General features: G+C 38.4%; 2 protein-coding genes across 3 annotated transcripts; both read right to left on the reverse strand.

Moving 5' to 3' along the window:
- Positions 1–2,741: 2,741 nt before the first annotated feature.
- LOC131316755 (uncharacterized) lies at positions 2,742–8,466 on the reverse strand. 2 transcript variants are annotated; one of them, XR_009197263.1, is made up of 6 exons: positions 7,430–8,466; positions 6,690–6,823; positions 5,755–5,938; positions 3,854–4,315; positions 3,593–3,771; positions 2,742–2,774 (listed from the first exon to the last, which is right to left on the reverse strand). XR_009197263.1 is itself a non-coding variant. In XM_058346192.1 (5 exons), the coding sequence occupies exons 1-4, from the start codon at positions 7,501–7,503 to the stop codon at positions 4,258–4,260; spliced, it is 450 nt and encodes a 149-aa protein (XP_058202175.1). In that variant the 5' UTR covers positions 7,504–7,743; the 3' UTR covers positions 3,228–3,771; positions 3,854–4,257. The 2 variants fall into 2 exon arrangements, 1 of the variants encoding a protein (XP_058202175.1); XM_058346192.1 differs by lacking the exon at positions 2,742–2,774 and having other exon boundaries at positions 3,228–3,771; positions 7,430–7,743.
- A 3,675-nt stretch (positions 8,467–12,141) lies between these two features.
- Positions 12,142–19,775, reverse strand: LOC131316749 (uncharacterized). The gene is made up of 4 exons (XM_058346178.1): positions 19,041–19,775; positions 14,254–14,387; positions 13,540–13,723; positions 12,142–12,842 (listed from the first exon to the last, which is right to left on the reverse strand). Exons 1-4 carry the CDS (start codon positions 19,628–19,630, stop codon positions 12,311–12,313), a joined length of 1,440 nt encoding a protein of 479 aa, XP_058202161.1. The 5' UTR covers positions 19,631–19,775; the 3' UTR covers positions 12,142–12,310.
- Positions 19,776–25,787: the final 6,012 nt, after the last annotated feature.

Genomic DNA, 25,787 nt, shown 5'->3' on the forward strand with positions numbered 1-25,787 from the left:
AACACCATCAGCCAACTTCTCTCGCACCAGATGACAATCAACTTCGATATACTTAGCCCGCTCATGAAATACGGGGTTGAATGCAATGTGAATTACCGCTTGGTTATCACAATACAAATTCATAGGCAATTGCACATTGAATCCTATCTCCTCAAGAAAATATCGCACCCACACAATCTCACATATGGTGTGAGCCATGGCTCTATAATTTGCCTCTGCACTAGACCGTGCAACGACTGTCTGTTTCTTACTCTTCCAATTAACAAGATTGCCACCAAGAAAAACACAATATCCTGTGGTTGACCTCCTGTCAGATGGGCCTCCCGCCCAATCAGAATCAATGAAGGCCTCAATACGCAAGTGACCATTAGCTCTATAAAATAGACCACGCCCAAGATGAGACTTGAGATACTTTACAATTCTAAGAACGGTCTCCCAATGTGGCAGGCTGGCAGCCGAGGAGCAAACATAAACTGACTCACAATACTCACTACAAATGAAATATCAGGACATGTAATAGTGAGATAGTTCAGTTTACCAACCAAACGGCGATATTGATCAGGACTAGACAGTGCCTCCCCCTGATCAATGCATAGTTTGACATTAGGATCCATAGGGGTATTGACAGGTTTCGCCCCTAACAAACCAGTCTCATCGAAGATATCCAGCACATATTTTCTCTGCAATAAACTAATGCCATCTTTAGATCGTGCCACCTCGATACCCAAAAAGTATCGCAATCTACCCAAGTCTTTAGTATGAAATTAGCTCTGTAGAAATGCCTTCAACTCATCAATACCTTTTTGGTCGTCACCCGTAATAATAATATCATCGACATACACAATCAATAATACTTTTCCTCTTGGAATAGTAACAACACGTGGGGCTGAGCTGGTCACAGAGCTAGACAACACGGATTCATCATCCTCAGAAACTGTAACCTGATGCGCAAATGGGCGGCCATGAAGGATCCAACAGTACTCAACAGTATGATTATGATTAGTACCATGGCAATATGTGCAGCGACGAGGCCCACGACCACGACCACTACTACCAAAATCACGACCAAATTCACGACCAAAAGTACCACGACTGCCTCCCCCTATCTCTCGACCACCACGGTCAAAAGCACCAGAAAAAGCACCACCACAAGAGACTGTGGTAACCAAAGCCGAGCGGGCAGTAGGAGTCAAATCAACAACACTAGTGTCAGAAACAAATGCCTGGCGGACACGACTGAACACCTCACTGAGAGAAGGTAAATCTTTATCACCCAAGAGATTAGACCGGATAGAATAATAAGCTGACGAAGGTAACCCAAACAAAAAATGAGCCACCTGCAAGCGCTCACGCTGACACTCCATAACCTGAATATCTGAAGAAATGGGCTCACAAGCGTTGAGCTCCTCACAAACACGATAGAACTTGGCATAATACTCCTCCAAGAATAAGCTGCCAAGTTCAGGAGAAAAGAATTGTTGATAAAGAGCATAAGTCCGCCAGAGATTATAAGCCCCAGAAAACATCTTAATCTTCATCCACACCTTTTTTGCTGCAACTAAGAAAACCAGAGTATTTTTAATATTTTCCTCCATACTATTCCATAGCTCAACCCAAATCTTAGCATCTGCAGGAACCCAAGCACCATATGATGAGGCAGTCGCCGCGGGAGGATCAGCATTAAGGTAATGATATTCGACCTCAACAGCCTTAGCCCAAACAGCATAATTTCGACCATTCAACAAGGTGGAGTTAATGGACAACCTCTCACGAGACAGAGAAGAACGACTAACAGCGGAAGTCACAGTACTATCTACAACAGATTCGGTGCCGGAGCCCATTGCAAATATACCAAATAGCCAAAAGGTGGAGCAAACAACAATAAACTAGGCCAATAACACAGAGGCAGCCACGAACATCAACAACCCATGATTACCAGCGAACAAGTTCAGTACAATAGCAAGACCAATAATAGACCAGACATAAAGCAGGGCAGCCGAATAACCCACAAACAAGAAGACATCAGAATACCAATGGCAAACTCATACCATATTTTCAGAAGCAAACGGCAAAAGCAGCAAGAGATAGAGAGCAGCAACTAGAAGAGTCGCCGGAGCATTGCTGGAGGCAGGCGAGGGTCGCCGGAGGCAGGACGAGGGTCGCCGGGAACTGGGTTAGGCAGGACGAGGACCGCCGGGGTCGCCGGTGATCGGCGATGTGTGGGTGTGGCTGACGTGGGCTGGGGTAGGGTCGTCAGGGGTGGTTGAGGGCTGGGTTAGGTTGTCAGGACTGATTTAGGGCTGGAGGGTGGGTTCGAAGGTGGTGGGTGGCTGTTGGCCATGGTGGGTTTAGGGTTTCAAGGGTGGTTTAAGATTGGGGTTAAGAACCTGCTCTAATACCATGTTGTTTAGAGAGGAAAAGTGCGTAGGGTGTTAATCAACCCTCACACACAATCATTTATTTATATAGTGAGATAGCTTGTTACACAGTGTAATTAAGCAATGTGGGACTAAACACAATATACTAGTATACTAGTATTCCAACAAGAGAGACTTCATCCATAAGTCTGATTACCACCTGCAAATGCTCTATTGTCCACATCATCAGATGCCCTCAATATCCACAAGCACATCTTAAGAGAAACATGACATATAGTTGATCAAAAATACAAAGCTAAATATCATGCATGCAAACATCCAAAGTTTTTGGGCAGAGTTTATGCAAAGTTCCTATAGTTTTTCTTGTCCATCCATAAAAAGAGGCCTTTGTAACATCTGCCACCACATTCACCACACCAAAAAGAAATTGAGCGGAGAAAGTAAAAACAAAGTCATTAGATTAACCGGTACATTATCAATCTCAAAAGCATTTTACCTTCACCGTCTCCAATAACTACCTTTTTTAATTGGTTTCTTAACAAGCCTTGGTAATGTCCCAAACATTAACTAGAAGAAAATAAGACCTGAGCAGTAAACACAGAGGACAGGCGTATCCGAGAAGAAGTGTAGCAAAAATTGTTTTTGATACATAAGAAAGTATATTAAAACCTAGGCACAATGGGAATGACATCAGTATACAAAAAAAGCCACCAAGGCCCTAAACAATATGCGAATCAAAAGCATTAATCATCTCAAGAAATTAATCGAGAGACTGGTTGCATTCCCCCAGTTTCCCAACTAAACAACTTGCTAACAAAAACACTCTTCAGCCTATATAAAAGAGTTTAAACGCCATTGAAGCGCCGATGATTTCTTTCTTTCCAAAAAAAAGCCACGTTAAACACAGTGGAGCGCAAAATTCTCTTCTTTACAAATGTAAGATTCCAAAAGCACTTCCTTTTCTGTAACAAGAGCCTTGATGCCTTGAAAACTCTTAAAAAGAAGGTAATCCATAACAATTCACTGTGGACTACAACTGTCTTAACCTATAGGCTATAGCTGACTTCTGGCTACTTTGAACCAGATCACAAGGTCAACTGAACCCTATACCCACTTAGCAATGCATTTATCCAGCAGTAACTCTAGCATTTCAAACAAGAACAGAAAGAGATAAAGAAAACGACAACAATAAGGAATACCGAAGGTATTACCACCTGCAAATGCACTATTGTCCACATCGACCGAGTCAGATGCCCTCGATATCCAAGAGTAACTAAAACCTTCAATGCCCCATCCAGATGAAGTGGCACAGTACCATCATAATCTGTTGCTTGAGTGAATGCCTCCAAGTGTTTTTTACAAGCCTTGTTTCAAATAGAACTCCAGATTTTTCCTATAAAAAAAATTACTACTCATGATTAGAAGTGTTCTATTATATACAGGGTAATATGCACGTATGTGTTATCAATACGAACCTGAAATTCTTGACTTTTCCGCCACCAAATATACGAATCAGAATCTTCAGTATCATCGGTAATGCATTAGGGAACGCTGAAAGGAGGTCCTCCATCGCCGCTTGTTCAGAATTCCTAGCCCCCTCACTTTGATAGTAATAAAGCCCACATCGATGCAACCAATAGATTCCCCCAGAATCCTGGTATGCCCGGCCACGACTCCCGTCGTTGTACAATTTCCTAAGTTCATTTTTTACTCCTGATTGTTTTATTTTCATCATCCAGTCTTTTAGTTCTAGAATGGCATAAAAGTTCACTTCCCCTAAAACTTTTCCCTCAGAATAAGCCATTTTATCGAATATCAACAATTGCTCAAACTTAGCAAAGCTTTGGAGTGAAAACTTTTCAACTATCTTCAGAAAATCTCACCTATCCCCCCAGTTGTGGAAGATGGGAGCCCAGTAGATAAACATAGCAAATTCCCTAAAAAATAGAATAAGACATTGTTAGGAGAACGAGGTACTATTTAAAGATATAACTAGTTTTTAATCCACGTAGGATAGAACGATGGACTATTAAATGGGGACAGAAGGAGTACCATGTATCATCCCAAAACACCAACAGATAAGGTTATCTATTATTTTTTAAATTCTAGAAAGAGAGAGAATGAAAATGCAAGGGAAAATATTTATTCTTTGATTTCTGCGTAGTTTTTACACAGATTACATTGAATTTTTATATCCCCCTAGACAACAAAATCTATACTCTGTATTATCCAAAAAATACTAACAGATAAGGTTGTCCTTCCAAAATCTATGCACTAGAGTAATCGCAATAGCAAATATGGTTATCTGTCCAAATTTATACGATGTACTTTTTTTTCAAAAAGACCAACATCTCTACGAATTCTGTACTCTGTATATTTGTAATAAAATCAATATATTTAGTTATCTATCCAAATCTATACTCTTTATTATCCCAAAAAGGCTGACAAATAAGGTTATATGTCCAAACCAACATATGTGTTTCATTTATTCTATATTCGTGAAACTAACATAAATTTATGTATGCGAAAGCAAACAACCATGGAGCCCAATCAACAAGTGATCAGTCAAATTCAATTTTATTCCCGTCAAGACAAACCTATAATCCACACAAAAATTGACGCAAAATTAACAAATGCACTTTTTGTGAATAAATACAAAAAAAATAATGCTCGAGGATTATTTAACCAAAATAGGCCACACACTATCATGATTTGTTTTGGAGAGAAATATAATCATCACAATCTACCGTATATTATGAAATTCGCAAATGTTAACTGTCCACACCAAGCTCAAGGTGTGCAAACCAAATATCCATCCGTCTATAAAAACGAATGTTTGGAATATTGGAGTAAAATGTTTAATATCAATATAGAAAGCTCCGTTTTGCAGAATTTTGCATGAAGGGAGATACATGTAGGCATGTCAAGGGAAGCACAAGAATTGTGACAGAGCAATTACATGTGGTGTCCAGCTTTGTGCCTTGGAACTCACCCACACATTCTCCCACCATACAACCAATATTTAGCCTAGGAGAGTGCAGCCTGGTCCACACATGGGGCCTAATTAGTGTAATTTGCAAAAGAATTGTACTCCGTACCATACACTAGGCAGATCTCAATATGCGTGAGAGAGAAAGAAAGAAGGTGCACGAGGGAGACGGGGCATTTTTGTCCAATTAAGGACCTTAAGCAGTATATTCGCAATAAAATTCAATTAAAACTTTTAAATTAGCACCAATTTTTCTAACTGTTTGAATATACTCCCAACTAACAATATATCTATTGAAGGAGATTAATCAGCAATTGCTAATAGTGGGGGGAGAGTCGCAAAGTTAACACATCATTTAAATACTGGTTTAAAGTTAAATATGTATACCTCATTGCTTCGAGGTCATCTTCAAGTTTTTTCATTTCAGTGTAGAGGTTATAAAATGCCTGGAGAGCAGGAGGTTCCTTTGGTAACTTCTTGTTGAATCTGATTTGTTTGGAGTGTTTCTGGACAGCATACTCCACAAGGCCCTTCAAGTCGTCCAAATCTTGCTTGAAACCAATCGGAAATTCTGAAAGGAAGTACAAAAGAAAGGTTGTAGCCAACAAATCAGAACAAAAAGAAAACAATCAAGCACAAATATATCTATGGACTCATAATGCACAACGGAACTGAAAACACTCCAAACAAATCAATGCTAAGTTCAGTTTTTTTCCAAACAGATCACTTGCTGAAGCTAAATGACTTAAGGGTTTAGATTCCCTACAGTCCACTAATCATGTTGGAACCACAAGTTATATTAATGATTGATTATGTTAATTTTGTAGAACCTAAGGTATAAAAATTGGTGAAAAAAGTTAAATTGATCTAATTACATAGAAGTCAACTTTCAAGACAAAACTGACGAAACCAAGTTCAGTTCATAGAAAGAATTCACGTCAAGATCTATAAAATGACCTATTTGGATCATCAAATGCCCGTGGCGGGGCCAAGACTCAGGATTGCACCCTAAGTCTAATAAATGGACCAGACGGAATACTCATGAATCAAACCCTTTCTAAATCATAAAACAAATCTCATTCTGATCACCGATTATCATTCAAAACATTCAAGGGGAAAAAAAACACTTGGATTTCACTACTTCGTCTTCCTTTTCTTGGCAATGAACAGACATTGAGGATGTAGTTGCAGTATTATATTCATCCAAACAATTGACAAGAACGGATCATCCCCTATAGAAGGTTGTATTAACATAGTACTTATAAAATCCATGATGTTGAAAAAAATTGGCCCTCGACACATGTTTGAATTAGAATTCTTACCAATACTCCTATTAAAATTTGTAAGCAAGACTCGAACATTGTTCTCTGTCGGCTCCGTCACCCAAACACCCTCCGGCAGATTTCCATGACATATTCCTTTTGTGTGAAGATAGCCCAATGTCCTAGCAATGCACCTGGAAAACAATACATACAAGTACAAGTTCATGCAAAAGCAAGACATAATAGATAGCACAAAAGTATCAAAACAACAAAAGAAGAACTGAAGTTGTTACTGTAAGTACAAAAAACGTCAACAAAAAATAATCCCCCACATAAAATTTTCGAACAAAATACATACAAGAAATTTAAGACTTATCCAAATTTATGAGCCTCTTTGGCATAGCTACGCTAGGCTGATCTCATTTCTCAAAATTTTTGTCTTCTCTGAACTTCTAATATATTAAGGTCAAAAAAATGCTTTTCTCAATCACATCAATCGGAGGGAATCAAAAAGATGAAAAGTTGATCAAAAGCTTAAAAAATCATGGAAGACAAAAATCTTCAATCCGTAGTGATTGATTTGATTCGCGAACCAATCCAGCCCACGCCTCACCCTTAAATCCACGATTTAACACAACAAAAATTCATGTGAGAAACAAAAATATAGCAGCACTCTATCATTATTATTAGCAGGATTCAAGTAAAAAAAATTACATATATACACGTAAACATATGAAAATATGTCAACAGAAATATGTGCATGGAAAGATCAGTGTGTCAATTTGTATACTATAATATACCTAAAAAGTTGGTGATGTTTTTCTTCAAGTTCCAGATACTGGTATTCGTCTCCTTCCGAAACTACAGTCCACATGGACCACCTTCTAGTTTCGTGCTCGAGCCATTTTTTCACGGGAATGCGGGGGACCTGATCCACCACAAGTGTCGACTCCTCCTGATCAAGCACAGCGTGTACATCAAGCACAGCGTGTACTTTGGGAATGTTTGGGTGATCCAAACCATTCAAACACTGCGACAACTCAAAAAGACAATCGTAATCGTCAAAAAAAAAAAGAAACGTTACATCTCTTTATTGACGCTGGCCCCCTGGCCCCCAAGGAACAAGACCCGTCCCTCCTCCGCATCGCACACTCCTCGATCATGTCACTGGTGTACGAGCAAAGAAGTTCTATGGGGAAGGAGGAGGAGGTGCCAGTGCCGACGGGTAACGAGGAGGAGGTGCCAGTACTGACGGGTAACGAGGAGGAGGTGCCAGTGCTAACGAGGAGGAGGTGCCAGTACTGACGGGTAAGGAGGAGGAGGTGCCAGTGCTGCGGGTAAGGAGGAGGAGGCGACGGGTAAGGAGGAGGAGGCGTCTGTGCCGACAGGGGATGATAAGGAAGGTGAGGTGTCAGGGTTCTTACGTTTTCTCTTTCTTCTTTTCAAAAACGGGCTTCATGGCAAGGGAGAGCGTAGAGGTAGATTGAAGTGTGGGTGGTTGGGGGTGGGGTGGCCGGAGAAGAGGTGGTGGAGGCTGGGATACACGCGAAGGGAGGAGCTGCAGGCGGTTGGGCTGTAGGGTTGGGGTTTAAGAAGATGATTTTGGCTTGTTCTGGTGGTCGGGCTGGGGCGAGTTGAACTGGTGTTGAAGTGGTGGTGGGGCGGTGGTAGAATGGCGAGCTGTTGGAGGCTGGGATCACTCGACGGGAGGGGGAAGGAGCTGCGGCGGCGGCGGTGGTTGCCACTGTTGGGGCCAGTGGCGGGAGTGATGAAGTATTGGAGTTAGGGTTTCGAAAGAAGTGTACACGTTTTGGGTTCTTCTTTACTTTTTTTTTTCGTTTTTTGAAAATGTTCTTCTTTACTTCAATCGATAACTATACCGATATAGATTTTATGGGAAATTTTAAAATGGCACCTGAGCCTTTTATTGGAATGTCACAGAAACACAGACTTCACTTTATTTTAATTAATCACATGGACTTACGAAATTTTCAAAATGAGGCACCTATCGTTAGCTTCCATCCATTCCATTCAAAAAATTGCTGATGTGACATACTTCACTCATTAAGTGGGCCCATTTCACATGTGTTAGGAAGCAAATGAAATACACACAATCACAACCCAACTCAACACAGCACAACACAATCCTACTTCACTTTTCTTCACCTTTTAATTGTACGCACAATCAAAACTCTACGGATCAAATAAAATAAATAAATTCAAAACCCCACAAACCTCTAATTTAGTCCCCTTCACTAGACTAGTCGGAGAAGTCTACCGCCACTAATGAGGTTTCTTAGGAGCAATTTTGGTGGTCGAAGTAGAAGCAAATCGCGTTCCAACCCAATGTTCATCCTCAAGAACAACACCCGCAATCGAGACCCACGAACTGTCCTCTCCAAAAGTCATTGGCATCGATCGAGTTGGAGCCCACCGACCCATTTCCTCCAAACTACGCCACCGCCCCTACCTGTGGGTCAAAACCAGTTTATTTTGCCCTAAAGTCTGTTTTGCCCCCATTTCCTTAAACAAATCAAACCCAAATCATTTTGCTCCGGTTTCAACAAATGGATTGGGTCTTTTTCGGTTCTGATGGTGCAAAAAAGTCGAAGTTAGAGACGAAGAGGAGCGAGAAATAGAGGATGGTCAAAGCTAAGAAGGTCGGAGAGGATCGAGAAATAGAGATGGCAATGGAGCTGAGAGGTTGGGGAGGTGCGAGAAACGAAGGAAGGACCCACATCTGAGGTCAAGCCTGATTCTAGAGATTTTAGTTTCAGAATCAAAGATTGTGGAAGAAATCGAACCAAATTTGGGAAGAAATTGTGATTCGATTGATGGGAAAGTAGAGGAAATTAGGAAGTGAAAGCAACGATAGATTTAGCGCAGTGAAAGGATGGAGTTTTGATAGTGTGTATGTCTTTTACTTCATAACATGTAAAGTGGGGCCAACTAACGGATGATGTGTGCCACATCAGCAATTTTGTTGACGGAATGGATAGAGGCTAACGACAGATGCCGCATTTTGGAAATTTTGTAAGTCTCGGTATTTCGGTGACATTGGAGTAAAAATTCAGGTGTGATTTTGAAATTTTCCCTAGATTTTAATAGTAGCAAGGGGTCTTTGGCTATAAAAGTTAAGGGACTTTTTTTTTTTGTTATTCAAATATATTTTCGTTTTTATTAGTTTTTTAAGGATTATTAATTTTTCATGATGAGAGGAATCTAAAGAGTAAAATATTACGATCGAAATTCATTTTTTTTAAAATAAAGACAAAAAAATTGGTTTATTTTCGTCTTTATTAAAAAAAATAGATTTAAATCGAAATTTTTTACTTTTTAGATTATTCTCGTTATGAAAAAGCAATAATTCTCAAAAAATCGACGAAAAACTAAAATAAAAAAAAATTGAATAAAGACAAAAAAAGAAAAAGCTAAATGACTTATTTGACCAAATGACGCGTTAAATTTGCATCAAATGAAGCTTTTCTTGGTTGGGTTATTTTTTAATCGAAATCAATTCAACGCACGAGCTAAAGTGATCTCGGAGGAGAAAATACATCTTTTTCTCAACACAAAAAAAAATACTACTAAAAACGAAAAGAAAAGAAAGACGGATAAAAATGTACTCCAGTACATATATTCTTTAATAAAATTCGTTTGCACGTGAATCGCTCATGAGCTTGTTAATACTTGACTCGTTTAGTAAATGAGGTGAGCTCGAGCTCAAGTTTTCACTCTTTCAGTAAACAAGCTGAGTGGAACACTGCTCATTCGACAAAATCTCGGCTCATTTAGAGAGACTCGGCTCAATTAAAGAGGCTCGTTTAATAAATAACTAAACTTGGCTCGTTACGGCTAGCTCAAGCTTTTGGCTCGTTTGTTCCACGTAAGCAAAATTATTGGGGGGTTTCTTAGAAATAAAATCCGTTGGCATGTGAATCACACCTGGAATGAATTTCATTAGGCTGTGAGATTTTTCCATTATTTTCCATGTGATTAGAGCTTGTACCTTTTGACCAAAAATCTACTCCTACAAGTTAAAAAATTCATGGTGCAAGAAATAAGCTCATTTATTTATTTTTGCGTCTTTAGTTTAGTGGACTGTCCTTTTAAAAAAATTGATCAAAATTTTTGTTACGTGAGATACGGTTTTCACTGCGCAGGTTGAAAGAACTTCATCAGAGGTAGTACACAAAGGAGATGGATGCTTTTTATGTGGGTTGTATGCAGTATGCACTACCAGTCTACCACACCAACGAATTTGAATTATGCCGCAAAGAGTAAAAAGAGTTCAAGAAAGCATGTCCTTTGGAATGGATTGTTCCCGAAACAGCAATATCATCTGTCATCATAATTGTTGGTGAATACGTATGTGCTCGTTAAGTCAGAATTTGCTGTGCCCTTGTGCCTTGGTACCATATATACCATGTATGAAATGTCGTGCGGAGTATCTTGTGTTTCATTGGTATTTAGCCGTCAATTGCAACAGCAAATCCTCCACTCCTAACAAATTGTCAAAACCCACTCGGTTGCTAAACGGGGCCTTTCCATCACACTAAATGCGATCATGTCCATGTTTCCATGAGGCTACATAAGGTTAGCAAGATTTGAAACAAACGAAAAACATCTAAATAGCCAAGGCACTGCCGCCGAATAATAGTAACTGCGACCATGAGGAAAACTATTTTGCATGTCCGAAGAAAGTTTAGAAGGGAACAAAACTTAATCAGGACCAGATGACCAGGGTAGTATCAATGTGAAAAGGGAGAGAAGAAAAACACAATCAGTTGGCACAGTTTTGGCTTCCTGCCTGAAATTCATTGATACCGGAAGATGATGTAAAACTATTACCAAAAAACAAGCAATTTGGTGACAAAAAATTCCAAGAACACGTATTCTTGAGAGACCATGCCTCTCACAGCAACAGAATATGACATTTAGCCACAAACTCCTCAACTACCATTTAAGATCCCCTTTAAACGTTATATACCAAAAAGACCGTAACATCATTCAATAAAAGTCCACCAAACATCTACTAAAAGCACTACATATACAGCCACCCATCTAGCTTTTACTTGTGTGGAGCACACTCCGCCAAATTAACAACCCGACAGAACCATAGGGCACATGAGCAGTATGCCGAACATCCATCAATGATGACTGCAAAGCAATACCGAAGAGTTAGAGAGTTCGCCAATACCAACACATGAATCATGAATGGCGTATGCATGCACCAAGTGTGTGGTCTTGCCCTTCGGTGGTGGAAGTTGTCATCAATGATATTCATTGCAAAGTTGTTCAATTAAGGATTTGTGATTTTCTTTTTATTCGTAGATTGGTGAATGTAAATCACACCTTGGCAACTTCAAGTTTGTGAGATTTTAGTATTTATATTTGAAAGCTAGACCTCTTAATTGGTTATTGATCCACTATGAAACGATAATCATCTTCTTTGATGTGCTAATATGTTTTTCTTACCATGTTGAAGGAAAAAAATAAATGCAACCATGCGTTATGAAATACTTATTGGAATTCCTAATAGTAATGTCATGGATCTTTATACATGACCTACTAAGTGACCAGTTCAGTTCTCCAGGTCATTTATTACAGGGTTACACAATATGAACTCCAAAATAAATGCATATAATACGCACTACTCTCCCTCAAAGGAGAAGTACAACTTATGCACTTGCTCCACCCTTCGAGGTCTTTTTACAAGCCTTCTCTAAGTACAACTCCAGCTTTTTCCCAAACGCATTGATTGGCTGACGACTGAATGTCTGTATGAGCTTCTCGAATATTGCAGGTAATGCATCAGGGAACGCAGAAAGTAAGTCCTCCATTGCCGCTTGATCAGAGTCCCTATCCTCATCAGTTTCATAGTGTTGAAGGGCGCATCTATGCAACCAATAGATTCCCCCAGAATGCTGGTATGCTCGACTATCCCTTGTAGCCATATACAATTTCTTCACTGGGTCGTCTTCTCCCATCTGGCATATTCTCGTAATCCAATCCTTCATTTGTGGAATGGCATATTCCTTCACTTTCTTAAGTACTTGTCCATGTGTGTGTTTATCCTTCGAATCAAATATAACCAATTTCTCAAACTCCTCGGAATCTTGCGAAGAAAACTTTTCCACAATTCTGATGAAGTCACGCCTATCTTCCCAATTGAAGAAGACTGGGGCCCAATAGATAAATATCGCAAATTCCCTAAATGTTCATATTGTTAGAAGTACAATAATAAATATAAATGGTTAATTTCATGGTCAACTCTTAAATAGTAAGTATCACTTGACCCCCTCTCCAATGAAAAAAGTGTACAAATAGGCCTCCTCAATTATTCAACATTAAATTTGTTCTTACTCCGTCAAAGGAGAAGGTTAAAAGACCATAAGATGCCTTCAAAATCGCACACCCATTTAACAATCCAGGGCAAACATCTTAACAATTATTGAGTCCAATAAATCAACCTGTTCTTAACTAAATTCCCACCACAAAGTCCACTTCTAATTTTCACCAAACACCTTTTCATTTAAATGTATGCTCAGACTTCACCAAATAAATTCATTTTACGAGGAAAAAATTAATAACCTCAATTTTGACTCCATTTAAAGAAGACATCACCAAAAAAGGACATAAAATAGCCAAGCAACACCCTTATCTCGGAGAATGTCGTTTTTAGCAATGATTTGCATCTCAAACATAAAGCTAGACCCACTTATATGAATTACTTCCATTTTTTTGTTTTTGTTTTTGGTAATTACTTCCAATTTTTCTTATTGTTTACATAAACATCCAATTAACAATGTATCTCTTGCAGGGTATTAACTGGTACATGCTACTAGTTGATGGGGTTGTCCATGAAGTTAACCCAAATTAAAAAACTGATTTATATGTAAATATTTACCTCATTGCTTCAAAGTCATTTTTGTGTTGTTCCATTTGAATGTGGAGGTTGTAGAATGCTTGGAGAGCAGCAGGTTCCCTTGGGTACTGTCTGTTGACTTCGATACTTTTGGAATGTTTCTCGACAGCAATCTCCACAAGGCTCTTAACGTCTTTCAGATCTTGTTTGAAGCCGCTTTGAAAATCTAAAAACAAGCATCAATGTATCTATGGATGCATAATGCCCAACGAATTGCCAACATATAGGATGCTCTATTCCAAAAATCACATTTGTTGTCACATTTTGAAGACAAAAATGATGAAATCAAGAAGCTAAAATCAATTTGTCAAAAAAGATTCACATCGTGGCCTACAAAAAGAACGAAATGGATCATCAAATGCTCGTGGTGGAACCCACAACTCAGGATGATACCCTTAATTCCAATAAATAGACTAGAGAGAAATCCAAATTCATGAATGAAACCCTTTCTAAATTTGAAACCAAATCTCATTCTAATCACTAAAACTCATTTAGAACTTTCAAAAGATAACCCACATGAAATTTTATCACGTCTTTATCCTTTTATGGGCATCAACAAGAAATTGAGGAATTTTAGCCGCTTTATTATATTATCCATATAATTGAAGCTTCCCCCATGGAAGGAAATATTACAACGCGTATAAAATCTATTTAATAAACGATTGGCTTTGACTCGAATTGGGTTAGAAAGGTCACCGATACTCGTGTTAAAATTTGCAAGCGATACGCGAACATCATTCTCTGTCGGCTCCGTCACCCAAATGCCCTCCAACAGATTTCCATGACAAAGATGTCTTGTATGAAGATAAGCCAATGTTTTAGAAATACACCTAAAAGGAAAAATAGATACATCAGATACATACATAAATACGTGTACAAGGAACCACAAAAGTATCACCAACAAAAGCGAAAGACGAATCAAAAGTTCTTGAATTTTTTTTTAAGAATAGTGCAACTTTATTAACATATTTGATTCCTATTGCACTTTGAAAACTACTTCTAAAAATATGATAAAAATCGCATCTACCTTTGACAAAAATGGTACATCTTGATTTTAGTCCAACTTGGATTGCTTACCACTCTCCAGCTTGGCCATGGTTGCCACCGTGGCACATCAGAAATCGCAATGCATACCCGCGATCCCATGAAATTACATAAGAAAGGGTAAATTTTGAGGCTATACTTAGAATTGAAATCGTTGTTTGGGTTCGCAGGTTCATATGCACACATATAGGGGTGTCAGGGGCTTGCAATTTTCATTTCCTTTCCGCCACAGCCACGAGGGAAATGACCACAGCAGCTCCCTCCCTCCCTGTAACGACCCGCGCCAACTGACCTGCTAAGTGCTAACCCTTAGCTTAATCACGTGGCTAAAAAGGTTAACCTTAGGTTCATAGTAGCTAGTGGGTATCGCCATGACGCCATATATACAACACATTGCTCCCACATCTTACCGATGTGGGACTCTATTTGTGGATTCTCACAATCTCCCCCACTTATAATGCAACGTCCTTGTTGCATTGGCCCAACAACCTTCCCCTAGTGATCATAGTGTGACACTTAGCTCTATACAGCACACAGGCTCATACCAAATTCTAGAGGTAGACCAGGGTTGTACTTTGATACCAATTGTAATGACCCGCGCCAGCGCCAGCGCCAGCTAATCTGCTAACCCTTAGCCTAACCACGTGACTCAAAAGGTTAACATCAGGTTAATGGTAGCTGGTGGGTATCGCTGATTTGCATATATACATCTCTCTCTCAGGTTAATGGTAGCGGGGGTGTCTCTCTCTCTCACCACCCCCCACAACCTTGTCTATTTAGTGTATGCGTAAACGTATTGATGTGCCCCCCTCTTTTACGTAATATCTAGTTAAAAGGCACGTTTTCCTATCTCTTTGTATGTTTACCTTCAGTTATTGGGTTGTTTTCTAGGTTGTGTTACGGATGGAATTCCTTTTAAGTGTCGTTGGGCATTTTCAAGTTTTGGACATATCACTTTTTTAATCTCTCTCTCTCTCATGTAAACCACCCTCACTACCTTGTCTATTTTGTGTATGCGTATATGTATTGATGTCCTCCACGCCCACAACAACCCCCCCCCCCCCCCCCCCCCCCCCCCCCATATCTAGTTAAAAGACATGTTTTCCTATCTCTTCGTATGTTTACCTTCGGTTATTGGGTTGTTTTCTAGGTTGTGTTATGGATGGAATTCCTTTTTAAGTGTCGTTGGGCATTTCCGAGTTTTGGACGTATCACTTTTTTAACTAATAGACACATTAAGAAGCCTGTTTAGTGTAGAATTGCTGCAATCATATCATTCTGGTTGAAGATTTAGGATAAACAATAACATTTTCCGCGTCATGCACGATTTTTTCCCTAATAAACATGATTCTTTGATTTGACACTGCTAAACAAAGCTCAATTAGCTGAACACAGCCCAAGTTATAACAATAATTTAATAAATAGCGTAAGTGAACCTCACCAATTAAGTGTTATGGAGTGCGGAGTCTGATACACCGAGCTACCCGTGATTCTCGTAGCTCGTAACTCTGCCAACATATGTATTCCGGACACATTCTTTAACATGCTCTCGCAGCTACCTTAAAGAAGTTTATATTGGGTGAACCACTTAAAATCCGATGTTCTCGTTTATACCATTTAGATATTGTGTGCTCTAGCAAATTCCTAGGAATAATTTAGATTTTTTTTCCTATGACACAACATAGGCAGGCTAGGCAATAGTGTCACCATAATTTGATTGTGTTTTACAAAGGGATCTTCTCCTTGGCTCCTTGCATCAGAAGTTGGCAAGCTCAAAAGCTCTATACTGCTACTCTACCTCTCAGTCTAAGATAGCCTCTGCCCTCACCTAGTCCACATCCACCTCTGGTACTCCCTCCAGAAATGACCCTACTCTGGCGCCCTCCGGCCGACCTTCCACTGAATATTTTTCAATAAATAGCTAAGGCCAAAGATTAAGAGAGGTCAATTTCTTGCACTATCTTGATAATTTGGAGGAAGCTTACTCTTAAGGATTTAGAAATAGAGAAATACACTAAGCTTCCTATCCAAAGACAAATGGCTTCTCCAGCTAGGATGGCCCAGCCCCCAATAGTCTAAGCATGTCTCTTCTGGTAGTTGAGTGCAGTTATGAAGTCACGAAATATTCCTTCAAAGGATATGCAATCCTCTCTCTAGCTCACATTAGAAAATCCATAATCAGAAGGCCCCACTTTGGCAGCCTTAAGGCCAAACTTCCACAACAATCAACCGAGTTCACTAATGAGCTAAGGCCAGATATTAACAGAGATCACCGTTTTGTGTTCCCTTGACTTGACAATCTGGGAAGCTTACTCCAAGGCTTTAAAGATTGGAAAGTACCATAAGTTTCCTACCCATAGAGAAATGGCTTCTCAAGCAAGAGAGATCCAACATTCTAAGTCTGTAGCATTTGCAGTATATTACCAAATGTATCCTTTTCGAAGTACATGAGTAAAAAATCATTCAGCTACTGATGTTCCATCAGGTTGCACAGTTGAATCTTTTTACATCTTATTGCTGTAACATGTTCTACCTTAGTACTAGCTACTAGCAAAAGCAAAGCCAGCTTCACAAGCAAATATACTAGAAGATGTACAAAAGCCTTCTTTGTTTTATAAAACTTTTCCAGTTTCCTTTTGTGGGCTTCTCTTGAGTTGACCCAAGTTGGTGGGTTCAAAATTATAAGTTAATGCCTACTACTCATTGAGTAGAACCGCCCCAGCAAATTGGGGTAGAAGTACAGATAAAATAAAATTACGTACTTGCCAGGTATGGGACGGTATGTCCTGCCCCTTACCAGGAGGGCCCACCCCAAACAGCCCCCCAAGCAAATTGGTCCAGTGTGATCGTGCTGATGTTTGTCGACATGCAAGGCTGGGCCAGCCTTCCTTTGATCAACACGACCATTTGACCATATTGCTTGCAGGAAACATCTAGTCAAAAGGGGAGGAGGAAAGCATTGGGGTCTCCACCTCCAGACATGATTCTGGGAGGGTTGAGAAACCATTTTGTTGCCCAAAGGCAAGTATGACTCATATTTCCAAATAAAACCATTCCAAAAACAGTTGGCATGATCTAATTAAGACACCATGGGAAGAGATGAGCCACCAGAATACTTCTTGTCTTCTTCGGAGCAGAGCTGGAAAGGAAGGAGGAGATGGAAGAGTTTGAGAATAATCCATGGACGCATCTCCAACCCAATAATCCATTTGAGAGTATGAAAATATTTTTTTTTTACACATAAAGTGATAATAGAAAAAATACTATTCATGTTTACTCCAACCACAAATCCTCTTTGCTTCCAAGATAACTTTATTAATTAAAAAGTCTTATTTGATACTCTCGTGAGGATAGTTGGTACAAAAATTTATTAGCAAAAGCTCATAGAGGAGGGTTGAGAGGATGGGTTGGAGTGGTTTGATACTCTCAAACATAGATACAAAGTATGGGTTGGAGATGCTTTTATTGATTCAGTAGTTGTCATTGTTGTTGGTTGGTCGTTTGCCAAAAGAGGGATAGTGCCCTAAGTGGTGTGGGGTGAGGTCTTTATAAGTAGAACAAAAGTAGTAAAAGTGGAATCGCTGTAAACGTGAAAAGAAGGTGCACGCCAGAAGAGAAGAGTTTACTGCTAGACTAGCAAACAGTAAGATGTGATTTCAGTACTAAAACTGAAATCGCACTTAACAAATACGATTTCAGGGTCACACTGCCCCAAAAAAAGCGCATGCCAGAAGAGTTTATTGCTAAATGTGCAAAAAGTGCATGTAAAACCTGATGGGGTTCACAGTACGCATCTGTTCTTGTATCACTTGGAGTAACGTCATACCCTAACTCTCAACTTCTTGAGTATATTACGTAAGTATGACCCTTGTTTCCCAAGTCCCCCCATCCTGACAAATATCTAGCAACACTATGGGAAGAGATGAGCCACCAAAATATTTAGCATGATTCGACTATGACCCTTGTCATTATAATTGGTTGGTTGTTTGCCAAAAGAGAGATAGTGCCACAAATGGGCTGAGGTATTTATACATAGAACCAAAGAGGAAAAAAGAAATCACCGTAAAAAGAAGCAATTTCTAGGATTAAAATGAACTTACACTGTTTGAATGCGATCTCATAGTTAAAATGAAATCACATGGTAGGAATGCGATTTCAGGGTTACACCATGTAGCAAAAAAATTAACGCAGATTTATATAATTTAATTTTATATAATTTGTGGTGTGCCAAGGTGGCAGCCATTGCCACGCTGGAGAATGGTAAGCAATCCAAGTAGGAGAGAAATCACGATGCTCAGAGATCGCAGAAGGTAGACGTGATTTAAGAAAGCACCGTATTTTTAATATCAATCTGCGAACAGGGGAACGAATCGAATTCTTGATCAAATTGCAATGTTGCCAAAACAAAAAATTCAAAAGTTCTTATTGTGAAAAAGTACCTGAACAGTTTGCTATACTTTTCTTCAAGTTCCAGATATTGGGTTCCAGTTGAATCCACGGTCCACATCACCCATTTTCCAACCTGATGATCAAGCCATCTTTTCACGGGAACCGAGTGAATCCGATCCACCACTAGTGTAGGTTCTGTCTGATTAAGAGCCGCATGCACTTTCGGAATGTTTGGGTGATCCAAACGGTTCAAAAACTGCGACAACTCCGAAACTTGAACAAAATCTTCAAAGGAGAGGAACGTTACCTGCTTATTGAGGTTGGCCCTTTGAGTATTGCACATGGAACAAGACCCGTCCCTCCTCGGCATCGCGCACTCCTCAATCCTCTCACCAGTATAGGAGCACAGTAGTTTAATTGAGAAGGGAGTGTCTTTGTCGATTGATTTTTTCCGACTAGCCCTCTCTTCTCCGCTATCCATAGAGCTTTCCCTCTTTTTTCCGTTTTCCATGACGGGTTCTGCGGGAGGTGCGCTGGTGTGGCGACAGAGAGTGTGGATTGAAGTGGGGTTTGATTTTTTCCGACTTGCCCTCTCTTTTCCGCTATCCATAGAGCTTTCACTCTTCTTTCCGTTTTCCATGACTGGTTCTGCGGGAGATGCGCTGGTGTGGCGACGGAGAGTGGGGTGCGTTTGAGAGGTTGCCAGGGTTTTCTGTAGGATCGGGTTAGGGTTTAAGAACGGGCATTTTGGTTGCCGCTGGACGAAGGGGCAGGTAGAACGAGTATTTGCTACAGCTGATTTTTTTACGGTGTCTCATAAAATAAAATTTTAAAATTTATAAGTATTATTTTAAATTTTTTGGGATCAGGAGTAGGTTCCATATTTGTTCAGTTGTCGGCAATGTTGTATCTGAAAGAAAGTTATTCTCATGAAAAATTAAGTAAAATGAAATAAAAGAAAATGAAATTAATTTTACTGTGAGTGTTCATTTGACAAATTTATTTTTTTTCAGGAAAATCAAAGTTTAATGGTTCATTTGTTGAAAAAAGACACTTATGAGAAACTTCTTTATTTTTATTCTCATGACTAATTTTAAATAAAAGTAACTTTTGAGAGCTAAATAATAGGGTATCATATTTCAAAAACTAACACATACGGAAAATGTATTTTATCTAATGCAAAGCCTTAACATGAAATGAAAAAATTGACTTGCAATTAATTTGCTATATTCTGAATGATCATGCAAATCTCCCATTTAAATTAACATTTTCTGATAATCAAACGTACAAAGGAAGTTTAAAAAAGAAGTAGATGAGAACTAAATAAATATTAAACAACCGTGCTTGATTAGTTGCCGATGCAAAATCTCACTGAAAATTAGTTAGTACAAAACAAAATTGAATACTAATAGCAAGATAAATAAATCCTTCTAAAAAAAATATACTACCAATCTTTTTCCACAACAATTATCTCAGAAAAGCACTATAATAATCGAAATTGTTGTTGTCCACATAAATCTCAAAGCGTCTTTCTAAGAACCTAATTCGTATTTTTTTGATATTGGTGTCATTAACTTTTTTTCTTACCCACCAATTATTTTAGCCCCATAATGGAGAAAAGTTTTCTCGTGACACAAAATCCTATACTTTTTGGCCAGATCACTTTTGCAAGAAAGTAAATCTTGCAGGAAAACTTAAAAACATGTTTTCCACTACTTTTCTGCTAACTGAACACTACAAAATTTATGAGAAAGTTAATTTTTTCATCATTTTCTGTACTTTCCTGACAACAGAACAGGGCGTAGTGTAACCACTTCCGTTTTTTTCTAAAAACCTTATTTTTTAAAAAGAAGATAATTTCAAACTCAAATATAATAAAAATAAAAAATAATTTTTTGATTTTTTTTGCACTGTTTAAAAGATCTTAATGAGATCTATCGAACACGATTTATATTAATAGAAAAATTATTTACGTAAATACATAATTTTTTACCTTAAAATTATCTTCTTTTTTTTAAAAAGGTTAGGTAAGAAAGTGGAACTGCCCGGAAAATCCTTTCGGATTAAAGTGATGAATGAAGCTCATTGCGTGTTGAACTTTATCCGTTCGGGTTAAAGTGATAGTTGGCGTACGTAAATGGACCCATTTCAAGGTCTCGTAATGATTGGATTCATTTAATTTGTTCGAAACATTGTTTCAAGGTTTTTGCAGAAAATCAATTGATTTGTATGTAGATAAGAATTTAAGCAATTCATTCCATTTTTGTCATTGCGAAATCAGTGACGAAAATTGATCAAGCATTTATTCGAATGAGTTAATTTTTAGTTGGGTGTTCCGATTTCTCAAAAAAGAACTTTTAGAAAATGAAGGTAATTTCAAACTCAAAAATCATGTGTTTACGTAAATAATTTTCTACCAATGTGAATTTTATTTGATAGATCTCATTGAGATCTTTTAAATGGTGCAAAAAAAATTAAAAAATTATTTTTCATTTTCATTATATTTGAGCTTGAAATTACCTTTTTTTTTAAAAAGAAAATTTAAAAAGAAAGCGCAATGGCACCTACGACTCTTATAAACCTGTTTAAAAACAAACAAAATGACTTTGGTTATTTCGTGTGGATCCATCTGGGGTCCCACACAAATCCAGTGGTGTAGAATAAAAGGTGTACCGATTTTATTTTTTTTAAAGAATGGGAAATCAATTCAACGCATGCTCTAATGAACTCGGATAGAAAAAATACATATTTTTCTGGGGAAAAAAAAGGGAAAGAAGAAGAAGAAGAAGAAGAAAAGAAAAGAAAAGAGGATAAAGGGATGTAGAAGAAACAAACAAGTCCCAACTTGGTGCAAAGACACGAGTGGTGAAGAGTGCAAAGACAAAATTATTGGCTTGTTCTTCAAAATAAAATTTGTTGGCGTGGGAATTGCACCCGGAATGAATTTTGTTAGCCCGTGAATTTTTTTCATTTTTGGTGAAGTTTTAGTACTTTGGTTTTATTTTTTATTTTTTCCACCTATTTACGAGAGAAATCTAAAAGTTAAAATCATGGGGTAAAAAATAAGATCAATTTTTAAGTAAATAGTAGAATTTACTCAGTGTCTTTAGTGGACTGTCCTTTTAAAAAATTCGATCAAAAAAAACTAATTAGTGTTAGATCTTTTACTGATAAAAAAACTAATTAGTGTACATACCCATTTTGCGGTGCTATTTACCCCATGATTAGTAGCCACTTTGTAATTGCATACCAAGAAACTTGCAAGCTAAGATACAAGAGGGGAAGGTGTTAAGACACTCACACTCGCACTTGCCGACCATTCGCTTGTCTTGTTTAGTGGACGTCAAATGAACTTTCACAGTTAATTAACCATTCTACCGAGTAAAGCAGTAAACACATAAACGAGCATGCATAGGGAACAAAAGAAATACAAAACCAGAGTTCTACACATGGGCTAGACGCGCGGCCATAGCGTCAATGATGCTTGCCGCGACTTCAACTATTAGAGTGCGAACGCATGTTCAACACTTGGGCGTTGTTCTATTGGATTGAAACACGCGGGCATCTAATCAACACACCTCTCTATTTACGTTTCCAGAAATTGTTTAACTCCATAAACAGAAGCAGCTTTACTACGAAAACAGTGACAGATAAATTATTTAACTAACAGAAGTTAAGTGAAAGATTGTCGCCGTAATACCTACTTCTCACCTTCTTCCCCAGTTGTTCCCCGCTACTGCGTTCAACCTTTAAACCTGCAGTGATTTCTGTATGCGTCGTTGCTTGATACTCAAACAAAGCCTCCAAATCTCTAAACACTTTGAAGAGGGTGGAAGTATGGAGGCAAGAGTATCTGTCTCGGGTGCTTTCAGTGTTTCGGCGTGCTTTGAGCTTAATTAAACTTGCAGTTGTATACGGTTAATTTCAAAAGATTTCCAGAATCTATCTTGTACGGAAATACAGAGCACATCACAATATTCGATTGGACCACCGCCTTGCAAACATACAAGAAGTAAAATGTGATTTTCTGAACTCTATTTTGACACGCGGTCGCCTGTGTACAACATGCGGCCACGTCATAAAGAAGCACTCTGCGGCTTAAAATTAGGGCAGTGGTCACCATGGCAAGATTGCGCAATAGAGTTTTGAACAACATTATCCATTTTAATGTTTCTCTTCTTTAGCTCTTTCCATAAAAGAGGAGATAAGAATGCTGGTTTCATGTCCTGAGTGTTCGGAAATCCGTAGTTCAATCAACGATCGTTTTTTTTAACAGTGTTCAATCAAGGATCGTTATAGTGCTTATGCTTGCAATTTCTTCAACGGTAAACAAGCCGGGCGGGGCTTAATTATTACATGGAATCAAAATAGGGTGTCTACTATTAGCTATTCTAAACACCTAAACTTCAACATACATTTTTGTTTTGTCATTCGTTAAACCTAATCTACTCTATCCTAAAGGACTTGGGAAGGAGGAGGAATGCTTACAAGAATCCAACCCTACTCATGCTCCTTGTTATTGAAGTGATGATTATTTATCTTAATGAGTAAACTTTTTGATTGATAAATGGTAAGATTGCAATCAAAACAAAGAAAGGAAAAAGAAAAAGAAAAAAGGTTATAGAAGAACATCATTAAATTAGTACTACTATATCTAACCATAGAAATTAGGCAGTTTCACCAACACATAATCATCAAAGAAGTCACACTTAGAACTTCTTTATCGCAGACCAAATAAAATTAGACTACTAACTTCACAAATTCAAAACTATAAAAGATAAAATTACACCTTCCAACACAAGCTTTCTGGCTTTACTTGCACTCATAAAATTATAGAAAAGAATTGACAAAACCAGATGTTATTTTTGAAGTGATACATAAAGCATCAATCCCCTGAAACCAAGAACATCATTTCACAACCATGAAGTCTTCGTCTTGAAAATAAGACATGCCATACATCAAACGAAGATAGTAAAGCATGTATAACCCTATTTCCACACCCGTGTAAAAGTAGCAAAACAATAATGAAATAGAAAGTGATACACAACACAGCTAAAACTGCAGATCTTAAAGCATAACTTACAAAAACACAAGCAAATACATTACTATCATTTTACCAGAACCAGACCAGTGAAGACTGCAAACAACACGTACAGATCCATGATCTTCACTGTTAAATTTCATTTGAAGAAACCTCCCTTCACTGTTGGATTTCCTGAGTAGGTCACGTAAACATACATTTACTAACATAAAATGTTATGTGGCTACTTTCAATGCATTGAAAGTAGAGGCGAAAGTAAATTGAATTGCTCTAGCTCTTGTATACATGTGTTTAAAGGAGATTGTATACTGTCTTTATAAACAAAGTTTTTGGGCACCACTATCATCAGTGTAAAACTCAAAAGCACCGTAAGGACAACAAACAAATAGCTTAAATTGACGACCACAGACTCGTTAATTGAGTAAATAATCCCAATTTAGTAAAGGGAAAAATTACAGCAGTTCCTACAAATTTTTAAGCAACAGTCAACAGTCAACAGGCCCCAATGCATGACCAATGGAACAATCTGTGACCCATGGAGGATGAAATTGGAGCGCACAAATTTTGACTCCCTGCAATATGCTATTCAGGAACTGCTCAAAACCATATCTACCGGCAATTTAGAGGACTGGAAACTTGAGTAACATTGACAACGAAATTGGATGGAGTACACTAATTTCCCCTGATAGCTTAAGGCCTCAAAGGGAATGAAATCAACCGGTCACCCAAGTCTTAGATGTCTACTTAATTTCAAAATCAATTCATAGTGCCGAGACATCCCTACGGTGGTGGGTTTCCGGTCCAAACACAATGAAAGGAAACACTCTTCATGGTTTTAAGTAGGGCAAAATCCGAAACACTGTCAACAACCCTGATACCTTCACTAAATCCCATTAAAAAAAGCTAGCGAACATGTAACCCAGTAGGAGAATCTCACTTTTTCTTTCCCTCGTGAGAAAAGAAAACTCAAATGTTGGCGCGGAAAGGATCCTGTGGTATAAGAAAACTTGGCACGGAAAGGGTGACTCATTTTGGCAGAAAAATGGCAGATTAAGGATCCTTCCTTTCTCAACCGAGGGAATATGCAATTATATTATCATGTAACTTAAATGAGAGGTGAAGCCTAAAACAATGAGATTACTCAAAAGTGAATTAAACTAATACAGGAAACCCCATCAACTTATGAATTATGATATGTTGATATGTGAAACCAACATACAAATCGTCCCAAAAATGATGTCTGAGAGCAATCAATGTCACGTTGTCAACACAATATTAAATAATGCCAAATTAAAAAATCAATATGTAAGAGGTGGTGAAGCCATAACAACTATGTTTATAAACAAGTTTCTTAAGCTAACATATCTTTTGGGTTTGAACAGACAAAAAAAGCAACCACCCAATGGATTTTAAGAGAAAAATATAAGATTGGGTTCAAAATAATCAAGAAATTGATTTATGGCTATAACCGGATGATTCCGGATGCCTTTGAGTTGTACCAAGATAGATCATCCTTTCACATTCTCGAACATTTTTTTTTCAAGGCTTTTAGTTTTCTAGTTTCCAAATTTCAAGGTTTAGTTTCCAACAGATAGCTTTTGACAGGCCTTTCACAATAGCGAAATGGCTCAGAGGTGGAGCACAAACTCGTGAGATTTAAAGTCACATGGAAACGGGTAAGCCATCTTAAACCTATATCTGTTTTTAGCTGAGCAACAAATGTCAAGCACAAAGCTCACTAAAGGAGTTGCCCATT

The sequence above is a fragment of the Rhododendron vialii genome, chromosome 2a, assembly GCF_030253575.1.
Source record: "Rhododendron vialii isolate Sample 1 chromosome 2a, ASM3025357v1".
NCBI classification, from domain to species: domain Eukaryota; kingdom Viridiplantae; phylum Streptophyta; class Magnoliopsida; order Ericales; family Ericaceae; genus Rhododendron; species Rhododendron vialii.

Bases quoted from the DNA above. Each gene is read 5' to 3' on its own strand.
- LOC131316755 (XM_058346192.1), bottom strand. From the start codon at position 7,503: ATGTGGACTGTAGTTTCGGAAGGAGACGAATACCAGTATCTGGAACTT. The intron at 6,824-7,429 runs GTATATTATAGT...ATTGTTTTCCAG, and splicing joins AAACATCACCAACTTTTTAG to GTGCATTGCTAGGACATTGG. The intron at 4,316-5,754 runs GTATACATATTT...TCTATTTTTTAG, and splicing joins GATGACCTCGAAGCAATGAG to GGAATTTGCTATGTTTATCT.
- LOC131316749 (XM_058346178.1), bottom strand. From the start codon at position 19,630: ATGGAAAACGGAAAGAAGAGTGAAAGCTCTATGGATAGCGGAAAAGAG. The intron at 13,724-14,253 runs GTGACCTTTCTA...GCTTGTTTTTAG, and splicing joins AAATTTTAACACGAGTATCG to ATTTTCAAAGCGGCTTCAAA. The intron at 12,843-13,539 runs GTAAATATTTAC...ATGAACATTTAG, and splicing joins AATGACTTTGAAGCAATGAG to GGAATTTGCGATATTTATCT.